The sequence below is a fragment of the Podarcis muralis genome, chromosome 2, assembly GCF_964188315.1.
Source record: "Podarcis muralis chromosome 2, rPodMur119.hap1.1, whole genome shotgun sequence".
Lineage (NCBI taxonomy): Eukaryota > Metazoa > Chordata > Lepidosauria > Squamata > Lacertidae > Podarcis > Podarcis muralis.
The window spans coordinates 31,956,813-31,978,039 of NC_135656.1; the positions used below are offsets into that span (position 1 = coordinate 31,956,813).

The window sequence follows — 21,227 nt, forward strand, 5'->3', positions numbered from 1 at the left end:
GATACAGCCACTCTACCTGTAAAACATGCATAGTGAAAGCATACTGCATGTCACTCTCCAGTCCACAGTTTGCACAAAGTCATTGCTGTGACTAGGAGAGGGCTTGGCATTCTCAGGACAGGCTTCCCTCCGAACCAGGCCTTATGGCAATACTCCAGAGGTTCTGCACATACAGCAAGTACTGACATGTTGCCTAAAGGAGAAGCCTACATTACCTGTGTCGTAAGCTGGTACTGGAGGTGCTCTAAAGCCAGAAGACGGTGCTTAGTCTCCCTGACAAGTTCTTTAGGATGTAGGGCACAAGATGAAGTGTGACCCTGAGGCTGCTTTGAAATCTTGAAGTCCTGAGAGCCTAGAAATCCTAAGAAAATAAATAGGTAGGAGTTTTCCACATTGCATTTAACATGGCATTTTAAAATAGAAAATATCTTGCCTACAAGAAACTGCTGCTCGCAGCTGTAAATGAATTACACTGTTGTGGCAGTGTATCAGCGTGTAAGTTTAAAGAGATGTGTAGAAACTAGCCTGGGAAAATCTTTTCCAAGCAATGACCTTCACCTCTTCACTTCATTCAAAGAAGCTGGGCCACGGAACACAAACTTTGAAATGAAATTCTCATACAAGGCTTCCATTTAGGCCTCAATTTTGTGAAACAATAATCTCATTCTGCATTGTTTATTTCCAGGAAAGAAAATCAAACATACAACTGCTTATTTCAGGAATATTCAAAAATACATGATAAGTACATAACATAGTTCTTTGCTGTTATGCAACATGCAGCTGCCACCTTAACCTTTCAGTGCCAGTACCAAAGGTTTCCAAAGCCAAGAGTAAGAAACAAATACTCTGTTCATGCTTTTCCACCATATTCAATACTTGGCACAACTTAATTACTAGTACTTCATTCTCAAGTGATAACTGGGATTTCTTAATCTCAGCAAAGAGCCTACAGACAACACTTCAGTTTCCTAGTGTTCTCAATCTCAGGAAGCTAAATTGCTCATAAAAGAACCAAGATCCTTCTACCTTAATGAGATTACCTTCCTTTGAAGCTGCTCCAAGTTCTGCTCTTAGTCTGTTTACCATCTCTAGTAGCTGATGCTTCTCTTTGCTCAAACTGCAGATCTTTCTCACAGCTTCCTTCAATCTACCTTGCCTCACTTGTGCATGATTTCCTATAAGTTGATGGGGTCCATCACCAGCCTCCATGCCAAATAACTGTTGCCTGAGATGTACAGAATCTTCCTGAAGCTTCCTGGAAACTGAATTCTAGAAGAATAAACGCCAAGGATCAAAATACAGTAAATGAAGTGATTTTTGGCAGGATATATATTCCATTATAATGAATAAAATCTATGCCCAAATGACAGCTACCATAAAAAGATTGCAGTCTTGAATAGTGTGTTGTATGAACCAAAACAAAAATGAAATTCCTATACTAATCCCAAACTGTGTGCCATGAGAAGTGCTGAAGAGTGTATTGAGAAATGAAGCCACCACTTTGGAGGCTACTTCTACTCTATAGCCCTCTGAAATGGGGAGACCCCATGCAGCACTGATTGCTCCTTAATCTGCCAGGGCAGGGGTCTGCAACCTTTAAGACAAAAAGAGCCACTTGGACCCGTTTCCGAAGAAAGAAAAAACTGGGAGCCGCAAAACTCGTCATTATAAAAATAACATTTTTGTCACTTTTTTATTATTTCTTTGTTTGACCCCTCAGTCAAACAAAGCGGCTGGGTGACCTTGGGCTAGTCACACTTCTCTGAAGTCTCTCAGCCCCACTCACCTCACAGAGTGTTTGTTGTGGGGGAGGAAGGGAAAGGAGAATGTTAGCCGCTTTGAGACTCCTTAGGGTAGTGATAAAGCGGGATATCAAATCCAAACTACTACTACTACTACTACTACTACTATTCTTCTTCTTCTTCTTCTTCTTCTTCTTCTTCTTCTTCTTCTTCTTCTTCTTCTTCTTCTTCTTTCTTCTTCTCTGCCCCCCAGCACTTTGCTGCTGCTTCCCACCCCACCCAGCATCTGCCACCAGAGGCAGCCTCCTTACTCTGCCTAATGGTAGAGCCGGTCCTGATTAGTATACAGCAGAAACATCATCCCAATAAAGACACACTCCTGAGCAAACCTGCACTGTATCAGCATTTCATCTCCAATGCTGGTTCCTGAGCCTTCTGGACACAAAATGCAACGTGCTGCCTCTAGGCTAAATATTCCAAATAGCTTGAGGCCTGTAAATCTATACCTCATTGTGATCTATCTCCCCTGAGAGCAGGGGACCCCTCTTAATTATTCCACCTGTTCACCAACTTGGTTCATGAAGGATGTGCAGAGAAGCACTACTGGTGACTTCTCTTCCATGGAAAATCTCAAAGCTAAGTGAGTCCTTTTGGGCCCGACATTTGGTGGCCATGGTTAGGCTGGTATGATTCAAGTTTGATACTGTGGTTGACATTATGTAAAACTGGAGGTGTCTGATGTGGGAAAAATACTTGGGAATATAGTAAAGTAGGATAAATCTTATCCCTTTCAGATTGAATAGCTGCAATTTTAGCCAAATGATTCGTCCCCCACAGTATGATGGAATAATACAAGCTATTCTCCTTTGCAACCAGTATCAGTTAAATTAGACCAGCCCTCTTATGATAGTCATTCATGTATCCTAGTAGACTGGAATAACTGTGATACATGGAGTTACAATGCCTCCTAGTGGAAGTTGATGGATAAGTACAGATTCTAACTTTTAGATTAAAATACAGTGGTACCTCAGGTTACAAACACTTTGGGTTACAAACACCGGGTTACAAACTCCACTAACCTGGAAGAGTTACCTCGGGTTGAGAACTTTGCCCCCGGATGAGAACAGAAATCACGTTTCTAAAAGTTAGCTACTAATTTGATGGTGTCTTTTGTTTGTAATTATATTACTCTCTCCATATGTATATATACAGTGGTACCTTGGGTTACAGACGCTTTAGGTTACAGATGCTTCAGGTTACAGACTCCGCTAACCCAGCAATAGTACTTCGAGTTAAGAACCTTGCTTCAGGATGAGAACAGAAATCGTGCAGCAGCGGTGTGGCAGCAGCGGGAGGCCCCATTAGCGAAAGCACGCCTCAGGTTAAGAACGGTTTTGGGTTAAGAACGGACCTCCGGAACAAATTAAGTTTGTAACCCGAGGTACCACTGTATGAGAGAGTGCTGTGACCAGAGAATATGATGCTTCTTACAGCAAATATATAAAAAACTAAGTACTAGCTTTATTACAAATAAAAGAAGCCCATATTCCCAACCATTGATTGGCTATTATAACTTTGTTCCCTTGAAAACATTATTTTATAATCATAAGAGCACAAAGATTCAGCATTTTCCTACCACTTGTGTTTCTTGTGTTCTCACTGAATCCATCTGAGGATTTTTCTTTATGCTTTGCCTTTCCAAAGAATTCTTGGTAGTAACTTCATCTGGATGCAATGTACCTGAAAAACAAAGAGCAGATAAAGCAGGCAGCAAGCTGAGTTGGTGCAGAATGCTAAATATTACCATAAACATGTCTTTCCTGTTCACATGCCATATATATACAGTATTAGGGTCAAGAAAAACAGGTCCATTATTGTGAAAAGCTGTTTGATTATTCTGTTAAATATCAAGGAAATTTACCTATCAGAATAATCATACGGTTTATTTACAGGGAAACAAAATGGCTGCAAGGAAAACTGGGTTTAGAAAATATCAATAATTTCACACACATATCCCTTATATTTCAGGACCTGTGTATAAATTCCACTGTATAAAACAAATCAGCACACTGTTTTTAGAAGGAAATTGTATTGACCTTCCAATGCTACAAAAGGTGGCTTTCTCACATGGAAAGTTCTTCCATGAAGTAAAAAAGCATGAACACTGTGATCCACATGTATACAAAATGATGACCCAAACACTGTTTTCATGATTTTTCTTCAACAGAAGTAAAGCTCTCTTTTAGGAAATTTATCATATTTTAAGCAGATCTGTCAACATGTTTCTCTTACTGTCTTGTCCAATGGTAATGTGGTAGGAAGTCTGAGTATTTTTATCACAACTGGATGATTTCAGAGAAGATACAGATAACTTTCCATGAACTTCAGGTGCATCTTCATGTTGTTTGTCCATGTCTTCACATTTTTTCTTCAATACTCTGATCTCCTCTTCCAAGGATTGAACATAGTCTGCAAAAAATAAAGACAACTATCTCAGCCAGGTACTTTGCAGGTGTGAATAAAGTATTCAAAGGCTCATTGTGTGTGCAAATAAGAATTACTTTCCCCAAGGAATGCCTAATGGTAGGGCCAGCCCTGGCTAGTATATAGCAGCTGCATCATTCCAAGGGGAAGGACAGGGCATACTCCAAAGAAAGCCTGCACTATATCAGCAGGTGGTCCCTCTTAATTATTCTACCAGTTCACCAACTTGGTACATGTATACGGCTTCCCATCCATTCAAAGTCTTGAAGCTATGGGAACCAATGCTGGCCTGGCTTTTGGTGGTCATGATTAAGCTAGTGTAATTTAAGTTTGATACTGTTTTTAATATTTAGGCAGCCTTTAAATAAAGTGCCTGATGTGGGATTACAGCAAAGCAAGATCAATCTTGCTGTCTCTTTCAGTTTACACAGTTGCAAATGTGTAATACTGTGCAAGATGTGTAATTGTTTGTGCAAGAACTGAAAGCCATTTTATCAAATGATTTTCACTTTCCCCACTTTTTTTTATAACTATAGGATTTATTCTCATAGGAATGTTTTGCTGTAACTATACTGTCTCAGTAAAACATTAGTTTTGGCTGTGCTGATCCTGCCCTCAAAATGTAACTGCAATGATCCCCATTTGTTCAAATGTAGCTTTGATTTTTATCTATCATATGATCATGGTAACTTTTTGCTATGGATTGAAGATCTTTGAGAATGCCTTGTATGTTTCATCAGCGGAAATGTATGAGACAACTGAAATATGAATATAAACATTTATGTTAAGAAGATGATGAGTGCTAGGAGAAGGGAAGCGCTTGTTAAAAGAAAAGTATAGAAATGGGCATATACACTCTGCAGTTAATATTTAACCCAATCAACATTACCAGCAGTACAAGAAACTACAGTCGCATCAGCCTTACCAGCATCTTGTGCTTCCATTTTGCTTTGGTCAGATGAAAGTGCCTGAATATTAAGGGTCTCCATTTCTCTCCTCATTTCTGCAATAACAGATCGCAAGGTACTGTTTTGCTCTTGTAACCTCTTCATATCAGCAGAAGGAAAACCTAGCTCAGTGGTTCCTACAGTATCCTGCATGGTAACCAAACAATTAAAGAAACAAACAAGAATTACACCCTGAAAGGACTCAAGCAAGCAAGTAAAATGCACCAAGAAAGCATAGTATCTTAAAGAAAAATAATTATAATAGTCTGCCATGTGCACAGTAGAAAAAGGACCAATGCTGCAAAGTATGTATGATGAATTGTACTGCTCTAAGACTTGTGAAGCTGCATTAATGATATGAATGACAACTTGAATATGCTACATGACAGCAGCCCCACAGGTTCAGGGTAATATATTGGTTTGGATCCCAAGAGGTGCTGGTGGAATGCAGTTGGCAGAAGGCGTGTGCTTAGATAATCTTCTGTCTGACTGTCATCCCCCTTGATATGCTGTGCTATGAATGAATGATTTGAGATTGACCGGCTCAACAGAAGAGGTCCTCTGCCTCCCTATCTAGAAACCTGTGACCTGCCCTGGTGGTTCAAATACACTTTTGTGCTGGTACTGAGCAAGATAACATTCTTGACGTCTATCTCTTGGGCAAAGTATTTGATAGCAAGGTGAGCTGACCACAACTCCAACCAATTTATGTTGTATAGACAGGTTCTCATCTTGTAGAGCTCATACATATTTCACCAACAATGACCTTTTTCACACACAATAGGAAAGAGATGTTGTAGGACACTGTTTTGAATGTTGATGATAGCTGGATAAACATGTCAGAGAGCAGGCCCCAAAGTGTGTTTTGTTCCCAACCCTACCAATGCCCTTTGAGCACCATTTAACATGCTGAGTATGTGCAATATGACGACCAGATTAAGGTTACCAGACGTCCCCATTTCCCGGGGACAGTCCCCGGATTTACAAATCAGTCCGCATACAAAATCCATTGAAGTTGAAAAGTGTCCCCAGATTCATTGAAAAAAAATCTGGTAACCTTATACCAGATGTCACCACAACACAACACCACAATGTTGTTCTTGTTGAGCAACATTAAAAACAAAATAGAAAATATAATCTGAAATACAATTATTAAAGTGTAAAACCATCAGTGATATAATTATATCAAACAGAGCCACCCTTACTGTGCCTGCAAAGAAAAAAAAGTTTTAAGGTGATGCCTGAACGAAATTGTGTGGAAAACAGCTGGATCCGAATAGGGAAGAAGTTCCTGTATTATGAAATCATTCAAACTGACTACCTTTTCAAACACTTTCCGGATTTACAGGATGGATATTTGTATTTTGAACAGGTACCAACCACTAGAGTGCAGCAAATACACCTCTATCATCATTCAACATTCAAAATAGTCTTTCGCAATACAGTACCACTTAGCTACTGTGTGTGAAAAAGGTCATTATCAGTCAAAGCCATATGATCACTGAAAGATCAGAGCCTATCTACCTGGAAATAGTATGACATTTCTCAGTCATTCATATGCCAAGACAGATTTAAAACTGGTGTAGGGATTGATATTACAGATGGCAATCATGGCAAAAACAGAGCACAGCACTGAGGATTTAAACAGGCTTTGGTCACTAGCTCTAGCTCACTGGCACTGCTGTACTTAGCATGAGCAAGAACTGGGAAATGAGCAAACCTCCAAGATGAACAGCAAAGCTGACAGCAACTTGAAGTCAAACAGCTGCTGCAAGAAATAAGAATCCCCGTGGCGGGGTGCGCTCCTGTTGTTCGGTCCCAGCGCCTGCCAACCTAGCAGTTCGAAAGCACTCCCGGGTGCAAGTTGATAAATAGGGACCGCTTACTAGCGGGAAGGTAAACGGCGTTTCCGTGTGCGGCTCTGGCTCGCCAGAGCAGCGATGTCACGCTGGCCACGTGACCCGGAAGTGTCTCCGGACAGCGCTGGCCCCCGGCCTCTTGAGTGAGATGGGCGCACAACCCTAGAGTCTGTCAAGACTGGCCCGTACGGGCAGGGGTACCTTTACCTTTACCTTTACCTTACTTACTGAAAGGCAAGAAATGAGGGGCCCAAGCAGGCCTCCTTCAGGAGGGCATGGCACAGTTTTGGGTGTTGTGACTGGAAAGGCCCTGTCTTCAGTGCTCAGCCACCATACTTCAGTTGGCAGGGAAACACTGAGCATAGCTTCAGAATGATGGTGATTTCAGTGCATAAACGGGCTCATGTGGCTGGAGGCAATTTGTCAGATAGTCTAGTCTCAGAAGGTTTAGGGCTTTAATGGCTAATAACAACAGCTTGAATTGGGATCAAAAGGGAGTCCCAGCCACTTGTACATCTGCCTTTCTGGATTTACGGTAGTTTCAGCTTGTTCAGTCACATCCAGCCCGTTCCAATCTCATACACTTGTATAGAACTTCCATCCTGCCCCTTAGGATCAGATGGATAAGAGAAAGAGTACTTTTTGTTATCAGGATCCAATCACACGAGTACAATTCACACAGGGGCATATCACGATAATGCTAAATCACTGCTCATATTTCATAGATGAATGTGCATATATTTTGATGACTGTATAAATTCAGGTGACCATAATTTTTATTCAGTAAATATGTGTCTGGTATTCACTAAGTGTATAAGGGCCTTTAAATGGGTGTTCTCAAGGTGTCCTGCTGAACCAAAGTGAATTAAAGAGTTATTTGATATAGATACAAATGACTAGCCCCTTTATTACAGAATCATGTCGGAGTCAAATATTCTACAAAAATAGGTTGGCAAGCTGTCAAACCACCAAGAAGAAAACATAATATAGCTTTTAGGCATTCATTAGACCTCTGCACACGACAATGAGGAATCTGTATTACTCATGGAAATGCATTTGTTCTTCTACCAGTTTTGACCTACAACACTTGCTTGTTTTCCTTTTCCTTTCCTTTATCCTTTTGTATCAGGGGTTGGACTAGATGATCCTCAAGGTCCCTTCCAACTCTACAATTCTATGATTCTATGTCTATTACATTGTAAGTCTGTGGACAGGAAACATTTTTGTTTTTTAATCTTTGTACAGCACTAGAAAACTGTAGGCATAAAACTACCTATGAATTTCTATATTTGTTGTTTTTTTTTACATGGAACTCATGCTTGAAAATTTTGTAGCCAGAGACACTATGCATGGGGGAATTTAGGCTACATTCTAAGTTCAACCAGCAAATGTATTCACATTATTTTCTGGTGTTCTTTTGTTGTACTTAGTATAACACACCATTGTCTACTTAGTCATACTGCTAGGGCAATTCATGACTGCTTACATTTGTCTTCCTACCAACATAGTAAGCAGTCATGGAACTGTTACTCCTCCCCAAAAATAAATAAATGTTAACACCTGCATTGCTTTCTTATTTGGCCAGAAGTCATTTCCCCAAGAATGTTTTCATATTATACTTTTATATTTCATCTGCTCATTCTGGACCATGAAATAATCCCTCTAGCCCTTCTAAAATATATGTATTATGCTAGCCAGACACTGGCCAGATAAAAAAGAATGCTAATTCAGTAGTTAACACCAAGCACAGCAGATTGGAGGGCTGGGGTATTTTTTACTATAATGTGCATGTGCAGCCAAGCTTTCCTGCTTTGCTCCTACCTTGGCTGAATGGGAAAACAAACCATGGGGTGACTGTTTTAGGGTTACATTCAAAACAAAGCCTATGGTTTGCTTATGATCAGGAAGTCAAGGGGTGGAGGAATACTTTTCCCTCTTCAAATCAGAGTTTGTTTGGAAAGAAACAAACCATCAGTGCTGGTTCAGATGTAACCCTAATCCAGCTGTTCTGTGGCTTCGTCCCCCACTCAACTGCTCATCCACATTGTGATTTTTTTTTTAAAAAAACTTATATAGACTGAGTTAGTACAACATGTGAATGTGGCCATTGTGTACTGTTTCATACAGCAGTGTAAGTATACTTTCTTTTCTAGGCAATTCCTCAAAAAAAATTATAAAGTTTATTTTGGATTAAGGAAGATACACCCAGGAAGTTGATGAATGGAAGATGAAGGGTCCTTTGTGAGGGCAGAGCAGAGAAGATCTCCCAGGGTGGGAGGCTGGGGAAAGAGGGGGAAGCTGCCAGGTGAGAGATGGGAGCGTTCATCCTTCTGTGTGTGGAATAAGGCTTAATATATAATTGTGATAGAGGGTGTTGTATCCATTATTTTCTCTCCCTTTCCGTCCTTCTTTTCTATTCTCTCTTTACTCTTTTTTATCTGTTTTCTATAGATTAGTTTGGCTTTTATTGTATTTTATGTTGAAAACTTTCAATAAAACTTGATTGAAAAATAAGCAATGTTGGAAATGTAAAGAAAAGGAGGGGGATTTTTATCACATGTGGTGGACTTGTAGTACGGTAAAAGCTTCCTGGGAAATTATATATAATGAGTTAAAAATGTTTAAAAGTCCATTTGTGAAAAACCAAAGGCATTTCTGTTAGGTATAGTAGGGAATGAGATCCCAAAGGAGATATAAAACTGTTTATGTATGCGACAACAGCAGCAAGAACTCTTTTAGCCCCAAAATGGAAGCAACAGGAAATTCTATCGCTAGAAGACTGGCAGATGAAGATGATGCACTATGCAGAATTGGCAAGGCTAACCGAGAAAATCCGAAACCAGCGAGATGAAGCTTTCCAAAAAGACTGGAGTAAATTTGTACAATATCTGAAGGACAATTGTAAACAATTAACAACAGTAGCAGGCTTGTTGTAAGAAAACTTGCAAGGTTAAGGATTTGTACCTTTTTATATTTATTTTAAAAATTGTGATTAACAGAAGGAGTGAAACGTAAATGGGAAAATGTATAAATGCTATGAAGTAATAATGAATTATGGAAACCATGAGACGGAAGGGAGGGAAGTCGAAGCTCGATTGAGCAAATATGTAATGAGTATAATAAGGATTTGTTTAAATGTGATAAAATGGAAACTTAATAAATATAAAAAAGAAAAGAAAAAGAAAGTTAATAATCTTTTGGATCTGTTCGCGTAGACTCCTCAACATGTTTCCTACATACCACTCCAAAATAGAAAGCATCCCCTGATAACTGACTGTAGCACTATCCACTACATTATTTAAGGAGGAAGCTCTGCAGAGAGATTTCAGGCCACTTTCTATTTTGGTTGTACATAAACGGCACTAGAGCCAGTTACTCACACACTACAATTTTCAAGGGCAGAGGGTAGCAAGAATGACTCTGCAAATGATAAAAAAGCTACTCTCCTTCAGCTTACATCAGGAAATGCAAAGCCTTTCAAAAGCAACCACAACACCAAATACATGCAAGATTAAAAGCAGGAGATGCCAAAAATTAGCAATAATCTAGCTCTGCAATCACATTTTCAGAAATTGCTGAACAATTGCTTAAATTAACGTTAAACTGCAATTGCTTCTCTAACCATGCAAAATAATAAATCTACTAGAAAAAAAATCCATCTTGAATTCATCCTTATTCAGAACAAGAGGCTACAAAACCTCCCCCTTTTAATGCTTTGCTTAGACCGTAAGGCCACCAGGACTTCCTGTCCACTTTGCATTGTCTTATAAAAATTCTCTCAAGGCTGCATCCAATACTGCACAATTCCCACATTGGAAGTACTCCTGCACAGGAAACAGTGCACAGTCATTCTTTTAAGTTAGCAGCTGTGGAGAGTGTGTGCTTTATTGCATGTACATTGGAAAGCCATGTCTCGTCATGACTTTCCAATGTCTGCAGATGCAGTGAAATGCAAATATGTGGATATATAACATATGGCCAGTGCTCCGTTAGGACAAATTAAGCACTGACCCACCAATATATCCGCTATCCACCAGCCCCTACCTGCTTGATTTCCTACTTACAACTGTCCAGGGGGTAGCACTGTCTATTAGCTTCTTCCTCCTTCATCCAAGTTTTGCCCTTGTAGAACTCAGCAGCGAGGAGGATGAAGAGAAAACTAGAAATAGCTGGCTCCTCCTGTCACTGGCTATTGCTGCTCTCCCTGCCTTCTGCTCTATGAGTCCCAACTGGCACCAGCCACCACTGCGTGTGACATGAAAGCTGCATGCCAACCCCATGTGGAAATGATTTCACTGTATTTTGTCACTGTTGACGTTGTTCTCATATCCAAAGGGTCCGAAAAAAACTGTGTGCCCTTGATCACAAAACCTAAATAAAAAGCCTAAATAAAAAAAATGGCTTCTCTCACAGAACTAGCCCTGACCATAAAGTGAGTTGTTTTAGGATTAGTTCAGTTTAAGGAACAGCAATTAAGTAATTTTAACCTGTTTCACTCCTTTTGGCGTGTGACCATGCTTTCGAAGTTCCTGAACGGCTTGGTCCCTCTCAAGTGTTACAGCAGAAAGGACCATTTCCATTTCATGCAATTTCTGTTCCTTCTCCTGTAGTTCAGCAGTAACCTGCAAAAAAAAATGATGGCAACTTGAGAAGACGTTCTTAGACAAGAACACTCCCCTAGCTTCTAGTACCTTCAATATTATTTTATCGCCATCAGACAACATACTATGTTTAATCTCCCTTGTCCTTTGAATTAAACTCAATCCAGAATGACCATCTACATTCTGAATGGAAAGTATTGTGGAAGAGCTTTCAAAAAATGAAAGAACATGCCAATCAGTAAACAATTCACTTCCATTTATCCAAGATAAAATTTGGCAATGGGCTATTCATCAAGACGCATACCTTAGAGGGGATGAGGAATCTCTGATCCACAGGCCTAATTAGGCCCACCGCATTTGTCCCACAAGCCACATTCACATGCCAAGCACTTGCCAATCATATATGATGTCAGTGTCAGGAGTGTCCTACACACGAGTAGGAACCTGGCAGAGACACATGCCCGGCTGGCATGTTCTCTCCCTCCTGGTCGGTCATTTGGGAGAGTCAAAAGCTTTCTCCAGCCCGAACATCACAGCAACTGATACCAAGAGGCATCAGCACACTTTAGGACTAGCAGTGTTGGCAGTTCACGTGACAGACTCAGTAGCGCAGCATTTTGGCTAGACTACATTTATTTACATATATACACTTGGAGCATTGCAACTCAGCTTCTTTCTCTTCAGCATCAGTCAGCAAAGAGAAAGAACAAAGGAACAAACGTCCTTCATCATGGAACACAGTAATACAAACATCCTGTCTCCGTCACTTCCCACTATGTGGAATGAAAACATACACCGTGATGTGATAAAAACAATCCCATGACTGCAAGCACAGGAAAAGAATCCTAACAGTCAGGTGTGGGCCTTAGTGATCAGGCAGGGATATAACGAATCAGGCAGCCTTTCAGCTATCCAGGATCCAAGTTGTTAAGAGCCTTGTAAATTAATCTTAGAACTCTGAACCTGGTCCAGCAAGGTATGGGCAGCCAGTGCAAGCTTTTGAGCACTGGAGTTATGTGCTGGCAGCTGACTGTCCACATCAACAGTCCAGCACTTTGCACCAGCTGGAGCCTCTGAACTGGGCCCAAGGGCAGCCCCACATAGGTTTGCCTTGCCACCTGCAAACTGCATCCAATAAAGTTGTAGCTTAGTTTTTCCATCCTGTGTTGTATCTTATGTTGCTCCTTCTTTCCTCCTCACCTAGCTCCACTCTCACCTGCAAGCAGAAATAATCCTCATGCAAAGAACAAGCTAGTACTATATTGAGATCAGCTTGGTGCTATTTATCTAAGTTTTAAAAACTGAACCACTTTCGTGCATTATCTGGGTCAGCACAGACTGAATATGTTACAGGAAGAGAGTGCCAACTCCTTGGGTATGGTGGAACCCCTCAAATATTTGCTAGAAGCACAAAAGAATGACAAGTCCAAAGGTATAAAATCTCCCCTCATGAAATATGCCTCTGCTAATGCTCTGTGCTAAGCTGCTAAGCAAATGTGACGCAGTTCTGACCTGGTCCCTAGCTGTTGACAGGCTCTGTATTAGAGCCTCTGATTTCTGATATTGATTCCTTTCAGCATTCTCGTAACGCCGCTGCCAGTCCAGGACTATTTGCACTTTAGCCCTTTCCAGAATCTCTTCTCTCTCAGCTGCTAATGAGAGCTGCTGTTTATACCTAAGACAGGGAGAAACGAAGAGAAAATTTCAAAAAAATAATAATAATGGGGGGGGGATGAATTTAACATTTATATTTTAATGTCACAAAATATTCAACAATTTTAACCCTTTACAACTGAGGTCTGCAGCATATAAGGCAAGAACCCCAGTCCATCAGCAGCCAGATACAGCAAAGTGTGAGATCACCACTAGACAGAAGTTCCACTGTCTATGGAATGCTCTTCCTAAAGAGGGTTGCCTGGCATTTACCATACATAAACATATTTTTGGCACCAAAAACCTTTATTTTTCTTTCAGGTCTTTAGTTGTTAACATTTCTAGTTCTGCTGTTATGGAATTTTTTGGGCTAATTAATTTTTACTGGTGACTACACTTACATTGTTGGGGGTGGTGGGTTTGATTATTGTGCGTTAACTTGTAGTGGTCCAGCTGAGTATCTAATGTTTTATATTTTATATATTTATTCTACTGGCCTGGTATGTATAGCACCCTAAGTTAAATTGTTGCTTAGTGAGAAGATGTGATCTCCTGGAGGGGATGTGGCTGGTCTGGAGAGAGTTCAGTCATGATCCCAGGTTTAGACACCATGCTAAGCCAAACATGCTTACATGTTTACACTAAGTCTAAGCTGGCTTAGCATGATTTGCAAACCAGGTCACTGTTACTGAACTGTTTAAGTCTCTTTGAAACTCTGGTGTAAAGCGATGAATAAATCTAATAAATAAAAGAACAAATAATACTAATATTGTACTAATACCAGTGCTGTACTAATACTACTAGTAGTAAATGGCTGAGTATGAATTTGAACCTAATTTCCCCCAGTACTAGACTTACACCCTGACCTCTATATCACACTGATTTTCTGGATCACTTACTCACTGGATGATCTTAATACTCATGTGACCACCCATTTTAATATCAGGGTGGTTAGCAGACCAATTGCTGCTTGCCCACAGCCATAGCACATCAGTGAGCATGCTTGCCTTCATGTCAACCTGCATGCTCAGCTCTTGCTTTCTTCTGTCTTAAAGCCTACTGGCTCTCTAAGGCAGAAAAATGTCAGGGAGCTAAAAGCACTGCAAGACATGCCATGAGTCAGCCCCTGCCCCCTCTCCCCTGAGTTGTCTGTGGGCAGAGAGCCAGAAGTCACCAATATTATGTCAGACAGTGCACCTGCCTCTCTTTTTCCCTTCTGCCTTGAAAGGTCAGCAGACCTTAAGATAGACGGTCAGTACCATTCGCACAGCCTCATATGGAGTTTAGTTTGCCCTGGGTTTTCCTTCTGTGAGTGAAGGGCAAACACAAGGATGAACCTATATGATCTCCTCCCATGGCAAAGTGACAGCAGAGAATCAGAAGCAAGACCATCCATCTTATTGATGTGCGAATCATCCACAGCATTACGGGCACATGCCTGCCCCAGGTCCTTTATCTGTCTTCAGACCACAAGGTCTCTCTCAGTTGAGGCTGGACCATCTAGCGTTAAAAGCAGGTTTTGCTCCAAAATAAACAGTATCCCCTTAAAGCAAGTGGTAGTGCAACCCTTCCTGACAAGACCTTTCTCAGACCTAGGAGGAATTAACAACTGTAGGGGAGTGGTAAACATCTTTTTCCTGGACCAAGTACTCAAATGAGTTGTGGCTGCCTTTGGTTGATACTGATTTTCTAGATCCATTTCAACTGAGATTTAGGCCTGGTTTTGGCTCTGGCATTGCCTTGGTTGCTTGTGGAATGACCTCTATCAGGAGAGAGATGGGAGAGTATGAATACCCAGTAAATTCACCTGGATCTAACAGGGGCTCTCAGGTTATCAATACATTCAACCATGATCATTCTGGAACTTCCATCTGTATTGGACATGGGCAGTACTGCATCTGTTCCTGCCTAGATGGTCATTTCCAGAAAACATTGCTGGGCCCTGTGGCAGTCACATTTCAGGATCCCACAAAGTCTCATGCTTCCCCTCATTCTGTTTAACATCTACATGAAATGGTTAAATAAGGTCATTCAGGGATTTCAAGTGTATTAATAATCAACATACAGATGACATGCAACTCTTGTATCCTTTTTCATCAAAACCAGGTGAGGTTGTGGATGCATTAGATCAGTGACTAGTTGACGTAATGGACTCGACATGGGTTAACAAACTGAAGCTCAGCAAGAGAGGTACTGTTAGTAGGCAGTTGATCTGTCCAAATGACTGGTGTTCAGCCTGTTCTGGAGAGTGTTGCACTCTCCATAAGGATCAAATTCTCTAAAGCAGGAATGGGGAATCTCTGGCCTGTGGGCCAAATTGTGGCTGGGTGTACACCAAGATCGATCACGAAGAAAGATCCTGAGAAAACACTGGTTTAACCAGCTCACAAAGTCACTCACCTTTCAATATCTTGCAGTATGCTAGACAGTTGTGCTCTTAGCTTCACCTCTTCTTGTTGCAGTGCTTGAATCTGAAGGTCTTTTGAAACGGTCTCCCTGGATATCTGAGCTACTTGAGAATCCCAGCTTGTTTTCAGTGCCTCCAGCTCTTGTTGAAGTCTGTGAAAATATATAGAGAACACAAGTTTGATTACATTAATGTGGTTTTCCATTTTAAGCAAAACAACAAGCAAAAGGGACGGAGGGACTGGCAAACAGTAGTTCAGCCTCATTTATGCAAGTAGCCTAAGGGACATTCCAAACACCAAAGGATAACAGACGTCTCAGTAAAGTGAAATTGATATAGCATTACAGTAATATAGGAAAAGATAAATAATGCAGGATTGGTGTGGATACATATAAATTTAAGATAACCAAGGTAATGGGTTCCAGTGTATTACATATGCAAACAGGAGGAGGAAGCACTTGCCGTCCAAGTGTATTTTTCAGGCAAAGGCTGTTATATGTTCTACAAGCGTCTTTTATAATCAATAATTGGTTCCCATGCACAAAATGTAACCAACTAATTGGTTCCTGATTTCTTCTGGTTTAAATGAATCTGCAATTTCAGATGTTTCATCATGTTAAGTTGTTTTTCATCAGACACATTTTAGATAAGGAAGAAGAGAGCAAATCCCTGGGACAGTAGGAAAACACTGTTCTTCCTTCTACTCATACAATCTTCAGTATGTATTCAGATAAGTATTGCTTCTTAGAATATAATGTGTTTCATTCAAGGAGATACAATAAGCAGCCTGTGTGTATGGGTTCCCAATGGCAAAAGATCCAAACCAATCAAAGTAAGACTCCAATCCTGATTTTTTTCATATTCTTTAAGAACAAAAGCTTTAATATATTAGGACTAGGTTGCCTAGAGTCAGGCAAATTCATGGAGGATAAAGTTAGCACTAGCTACTTGTCATGATGGCTATATACTACAGATTCAGAGGCACTATGAGGCACTATGTAGAGTTCCCAATAGGCATTTGGTTGGCCTGTGCAGAAAAAGAATGCTGGAGAAGACAGGCCTATAAAATGTTCCAGTAGGGCTCTTCTTAAGTTCTTATGTTGTTCTTAATAAAAAGTCTGGATAATAGAAATGTGAAAGATGTTTTTTTAAAAAATCAAAAGTGTTATTGAAACAGTAAATACCAACACTCATTCTCATAATACAGATATTTTATTCATCCTATGAAAATAATAAACAATAAGCTTAAGACGAACAAAATAAAATGTGTCCTTACATAATAAAAATATAATCTATGGAATTCACTGTCTCAATATGCACGCTGTTCATTGGGTTATTATTTTAAAAAATCAGACAGTTATACATCTATCAATAGCATTGATAGATGCATAACTGTCTGATTTAAAAAGCTACTTTATTCCACTGCATCACAGATTAATAGTAAGAGACAGTAGGTATCACTACCTCTTCTGCACATACAGAATGTAATAAGTGAATTGCATTTTCAAATGTTAGGTTGATTTACAGGCTTTGAAGTAACCATTTATACAAACCACATATTCTCCTTACCAGTCAGCTAATACCTTCCATCTAACTGGTGAGTGCTGCCTCTTCAGAACATTCAGAATGTTCTGTTGTAGGGAACAGGATTTGGTTTCTCTCAGAACTATAATTAGAACGACCACACAGGGCACCGTGCTTTCGAAAAGTATTGGCCTATGTAGAGAATAGACACAAGAGGCCTAGTTCTGCTACTAGTTTAGTGAGTGATCCAGGTTAAATCCCTATACTATTCATAAACAGGAATGCACTCCAGCTTTGTTAGAACATACAGTCCAGAACATCTGATCTCCTGTTCCCCAACTGAAGTCATCTCTCAGGCATAAGTGAATTATGTCTCCAACAGAGACCAATACCAGTAGTTTTGGATGGAGCATGAAATGAACAATTAAAGGCCAGCAATGACTATTTTATTTAGTATTTATACACCATTTTTAATTGGCAGAGGTTTGCATTCTGTATTGTGCTTATCCTAGGAAATAGGCTACTCATCCACATTTACAGTGAAGAAATTGCTTGAAATAATAGCTTGTGTGGGTCTGCACCACAAAGTTGCTTCAATTAGTCATTGATGGATCAATCTTCTACTATATACTACTTTTTTAGGGGGGGGGAGTTATTATGCTTTCAGATTACACAGCATCCTAAAACACTTAATTTAATGAGGGGGAAATACAATTGTGCAATCATTATTTCATAAAATGTCTGGCTCACACTTCAAGGAAAGACTTCTTAACCAATTGCACTAGTTATCTTTAATTGCACCTGTTATATTGTCTTCTAATATCATTTTAATTTCATTTTGTGTAAGTGTCCCCTCATGTGAAAGCCACTGTGCATTCCTAGTCCTTTTTATATGCCTTGCCTCCTCTGTACTTTTTCTAGTTCTGTATTGCTTTTTAAATAGATGTATGCAAGATTTTGACAGTGCTAATATATATATAGTAAATGCACACACATTTAATTTAATTTATCTAACACTATTGCAAGAGTTCATAATATTTCTATTTTCCTATTAGTTCTGAGCTTTCTGTTTAGCATTATTATCACAGTTGCGCACATAAAGCTAATGTCTCAGTGAAAAACCCACAATGACTTGACATTCCCTAAACACCTCCCAGCTAATGCAGAGTTACATCAGAGTAAAAAAAAAAGAAGGGAAAAAAAGATTATAGTGCTTTTCTCATGGTTCCATATACAGGGTAATATCTTAAAATAATTCAAGAGTATTGGTGAAATGTAGTTTTCTTTTTTTAAAAGGGGGAAAACACGATACCAAGCTTTTCCTATCACACAATTTTGCTTGCATACACATTCTTCACTTTTAAGTACCTACCCACTGTATTTAGATGCTATATAAATATTATTCATTTGTTACCAACTCTTCACTGTATCTTTTGGCAGCTCTCCTGGACACAATTAGACTGTTAAATTCTCTTTCCTTCAATGGGATTTAAGGAGCCTGTGTAAAGCTTGCAGCTTTTCAGTGCCAAGTACTAAAAGCAGGCTCCAGTTTCTCCTGTGCATGAGAGCAAGGCACTTTTGTGTATGCATCGGAGAGGGGTTGATATGTATTTATACCCAGCACTAGAGCTGAGAACCTCATGGGGTGACACTCCAGAGGAAACCTTGGCCTTCAAACAGGCTTTTCTAGGGGAGCAAATGGTGGGTTCCTGCTAGAAGGTTTCATTGTCTTGTACTTGGTAAGTTTTAATTGCTTGAGTTGATTTTACTGGCCACTGTTTTATAATAATTTTATGCTATTACCTGATCTGACACCACGAAATCAATGAAAGGTGAGATAGAAAATGTAATTAATAAGTAAGATGGCAGCTGAAACTTCTCCTAAGAATGAGAAAATATTCAAATGTAGCACTTTGGACCACCCTCCCCAAATTAGATTTGCTACCCTTTAAGCTAGGCATGGCTAAACTGGGCCATCGAGCTGTTTTGGGACTACAATTCCCATCATCCCTGACCACTGGTCCTGTTAGCTAGGGATGATGGGAGTTGTAGTCCCAAAACAGCTGGCGGGCCAAGTTTGGCCATGCCTGCTCTTAAGCTGTAGTTTCTTTCTGGAACTTTTTCCATTTTAAAAGAAATCTGTGATGTGTATAATATCTTTGCTATCTTCTGATACGTTTGGTTGATTTTGATTTTTAAAATATTCACTTACCACATTTGGTGGATCTGAAATGCAACACAAGTGTTTTTATTTTTTGCCAAATCATTTTTATTGATTTTCAGAATTTTACCAAATTGGCCACAAATTAAGACAAATTCAATACAATTACACAATTGTTTTAATCTAGCAGTCTGTTCTAGACAGGGAATTACACTGTGTACAGAGAGTTTCTCCATCCATAACAGATTTCCTATTCAGTGGAGGGACCTGATCTGCATACAAATCTTTTATCACTTGCAGATTGACCTCTCCTTAAATGAAAGGAGTCTCCTGTGCACCTGTACGCTTGAGTGTATATGCAGAACTTGGCCCTTCGGCAAGCGTGTTTAGGACAAGCAGCACTTCTCAGTGTTGCATACCTGGTGGAGCATCAACCAAACTAGTATATAATGATGTACGTACAGGAACAACTGTATAATCTGTTATAATTAGTGGGATATGGACAGTACCCCAAGTCTTCTACCCTAGTATAACCCCAACACATATTCACAGCAAAAGGCAAACATATATACTGACTAATACATCTAATTTTACATTTGACCTTTGTTTCAACAGCATACGAGAAATGCTGTTCTCTGGAGAGAAGATATCACAATTCTTATCACTCAGTAATGAATTGCTACAATGTTACATGTTCTTACAATCCTAAATATAAGCAATTTGTTGCTTGGTAAAATTATAGTGCTCACCTGATAATAAATATACAATACTTTCAGAAATTGTATTCTGAGCCAAAGAACCTGCGGCTTGAAATGTGAACAAATTAACCAAGAGTCCCAGAGAGGCACTGCAACTGACTAAACAATGAATAAGTAAATATTTTCAGTTAATCTCTCTCCGTTAAAGGCCACATTCTGAGTCTATTCTAAGAACTTCTTGATGAGTGCCATTAAATTGAAATCCCAAGACATATCAAAGATATGTACTCGGAGCCCTGTTTCAGCCATGGTACATTATTGTGAGATATTTTCTATGCCATTAATAAATTCTGCCTCAGTGTCAAAAGGAAATGATTTGGCACTGACGCTGTATGGCAAATCCCAGGGATACTCCTATTCAGCCATTCCATCAAGCTACAGCAGAAGGAGTGGAAGGGAAGGCCACATTGGACAACTGGTTTAGTAAAGCAGGAGTACTGCATTAATTGAGAAAGTGACCAATAGCTACAGATTGCAAAAGGAACAAGGCACAAAGCCTGTTCCATAGTGCACCATCCCAACTGGCTGCTGGCTGAAGCAGGCATCCTAAAACACTAATATAAATGTAGTGCATGCACACAAAAAGAAAGATCTTAAATGTCTTCCTTGATTCTTTAGTTTGTATGTGAAGTTTTAGTATACCAGTTTGTTACAGGATGTTGTACCTAACAGTGGCCTCCTTCACATATCACAGTAAACCATTATTAATGGATAACTATGAATACAGTGGTACCTCTGGTTAAGAACTTAATTCGTTCCAGAGGTCCGTTCTTAACCTGAAACCATTCTTAACCTGAAGTACCACTTTAGCTATGGGGCCTCCCTCTGCCGCCCGATTTCTGTTCTCATCCTGAAGCAAAGTTCTTAACCCGAGGTACTACTTCCAGGTTAGCGGAGTCTGTAACCGGAAGCATTTGTAACCTGAAGCATTTGTAACCTGAGGTACCACTGTATCTAGACAATTTTGCATCTTTATATATATTTAGGCTTAATGTATTTTGAAAAGCCAGCAAAGGGGAGGTTATGTACCTGCTGTTGAGTAAGCACTAAAGCACACCACTTGCCACAATTCACAGATGGGTGTTGCAATG

General features: G+C 39.8%; 1 protein-coding gene across 8 annotated transcripts in view; it reads right to left on the minus strand.

The window, feature by feature from the left end:
• The window catches only part of CCDC57 (coiled-coil domain containing 57), a 61,599-nt gene that overhangs the window by 15,586 nt on the left and 24,786 nt on the right, over positions 1–21,227 (minus strand). For all 8 annotated transcript variants that reach the window (XR_013391815.1, XM_077924144.1, XM_028716240.2 and 5 more), the window contains 8 exons: positions 15,687–15,845; positions 13,146–13,308; positions 11,520–11,654; positions 5,152–5,320; positions 4,035–4,211; positions 3,379–3,482; positions 1,041–1,269; positions 216–361 (listed from right to left, as the gene is read on the minus strand). Coding sequence is in view for 7 of the 8 variants with exons in the window: in XM_077924144.1 (XP_077780270.1) it covers positions 216–361; positions 1,041–1,269; positions 3,379–3,482; positions 4,035–4,211; positions 5,152–5,320; positions 11,520–11,654; positions 13,146–13,308; positions 15,687–15,845 (1,282 nt within the window). In the remaining variant the exon portion in view is untranslated. The remainder of the gene's footprint in view (positions 1–215; positions 362–1,040; positions 1,270–3,378; positions 3,483–4,034; positions 4,212–5,151; positions 5,321–11,519; positions 11,655–13,145; positions 13,309–15,686; positions 15,846–21,227) is intronic.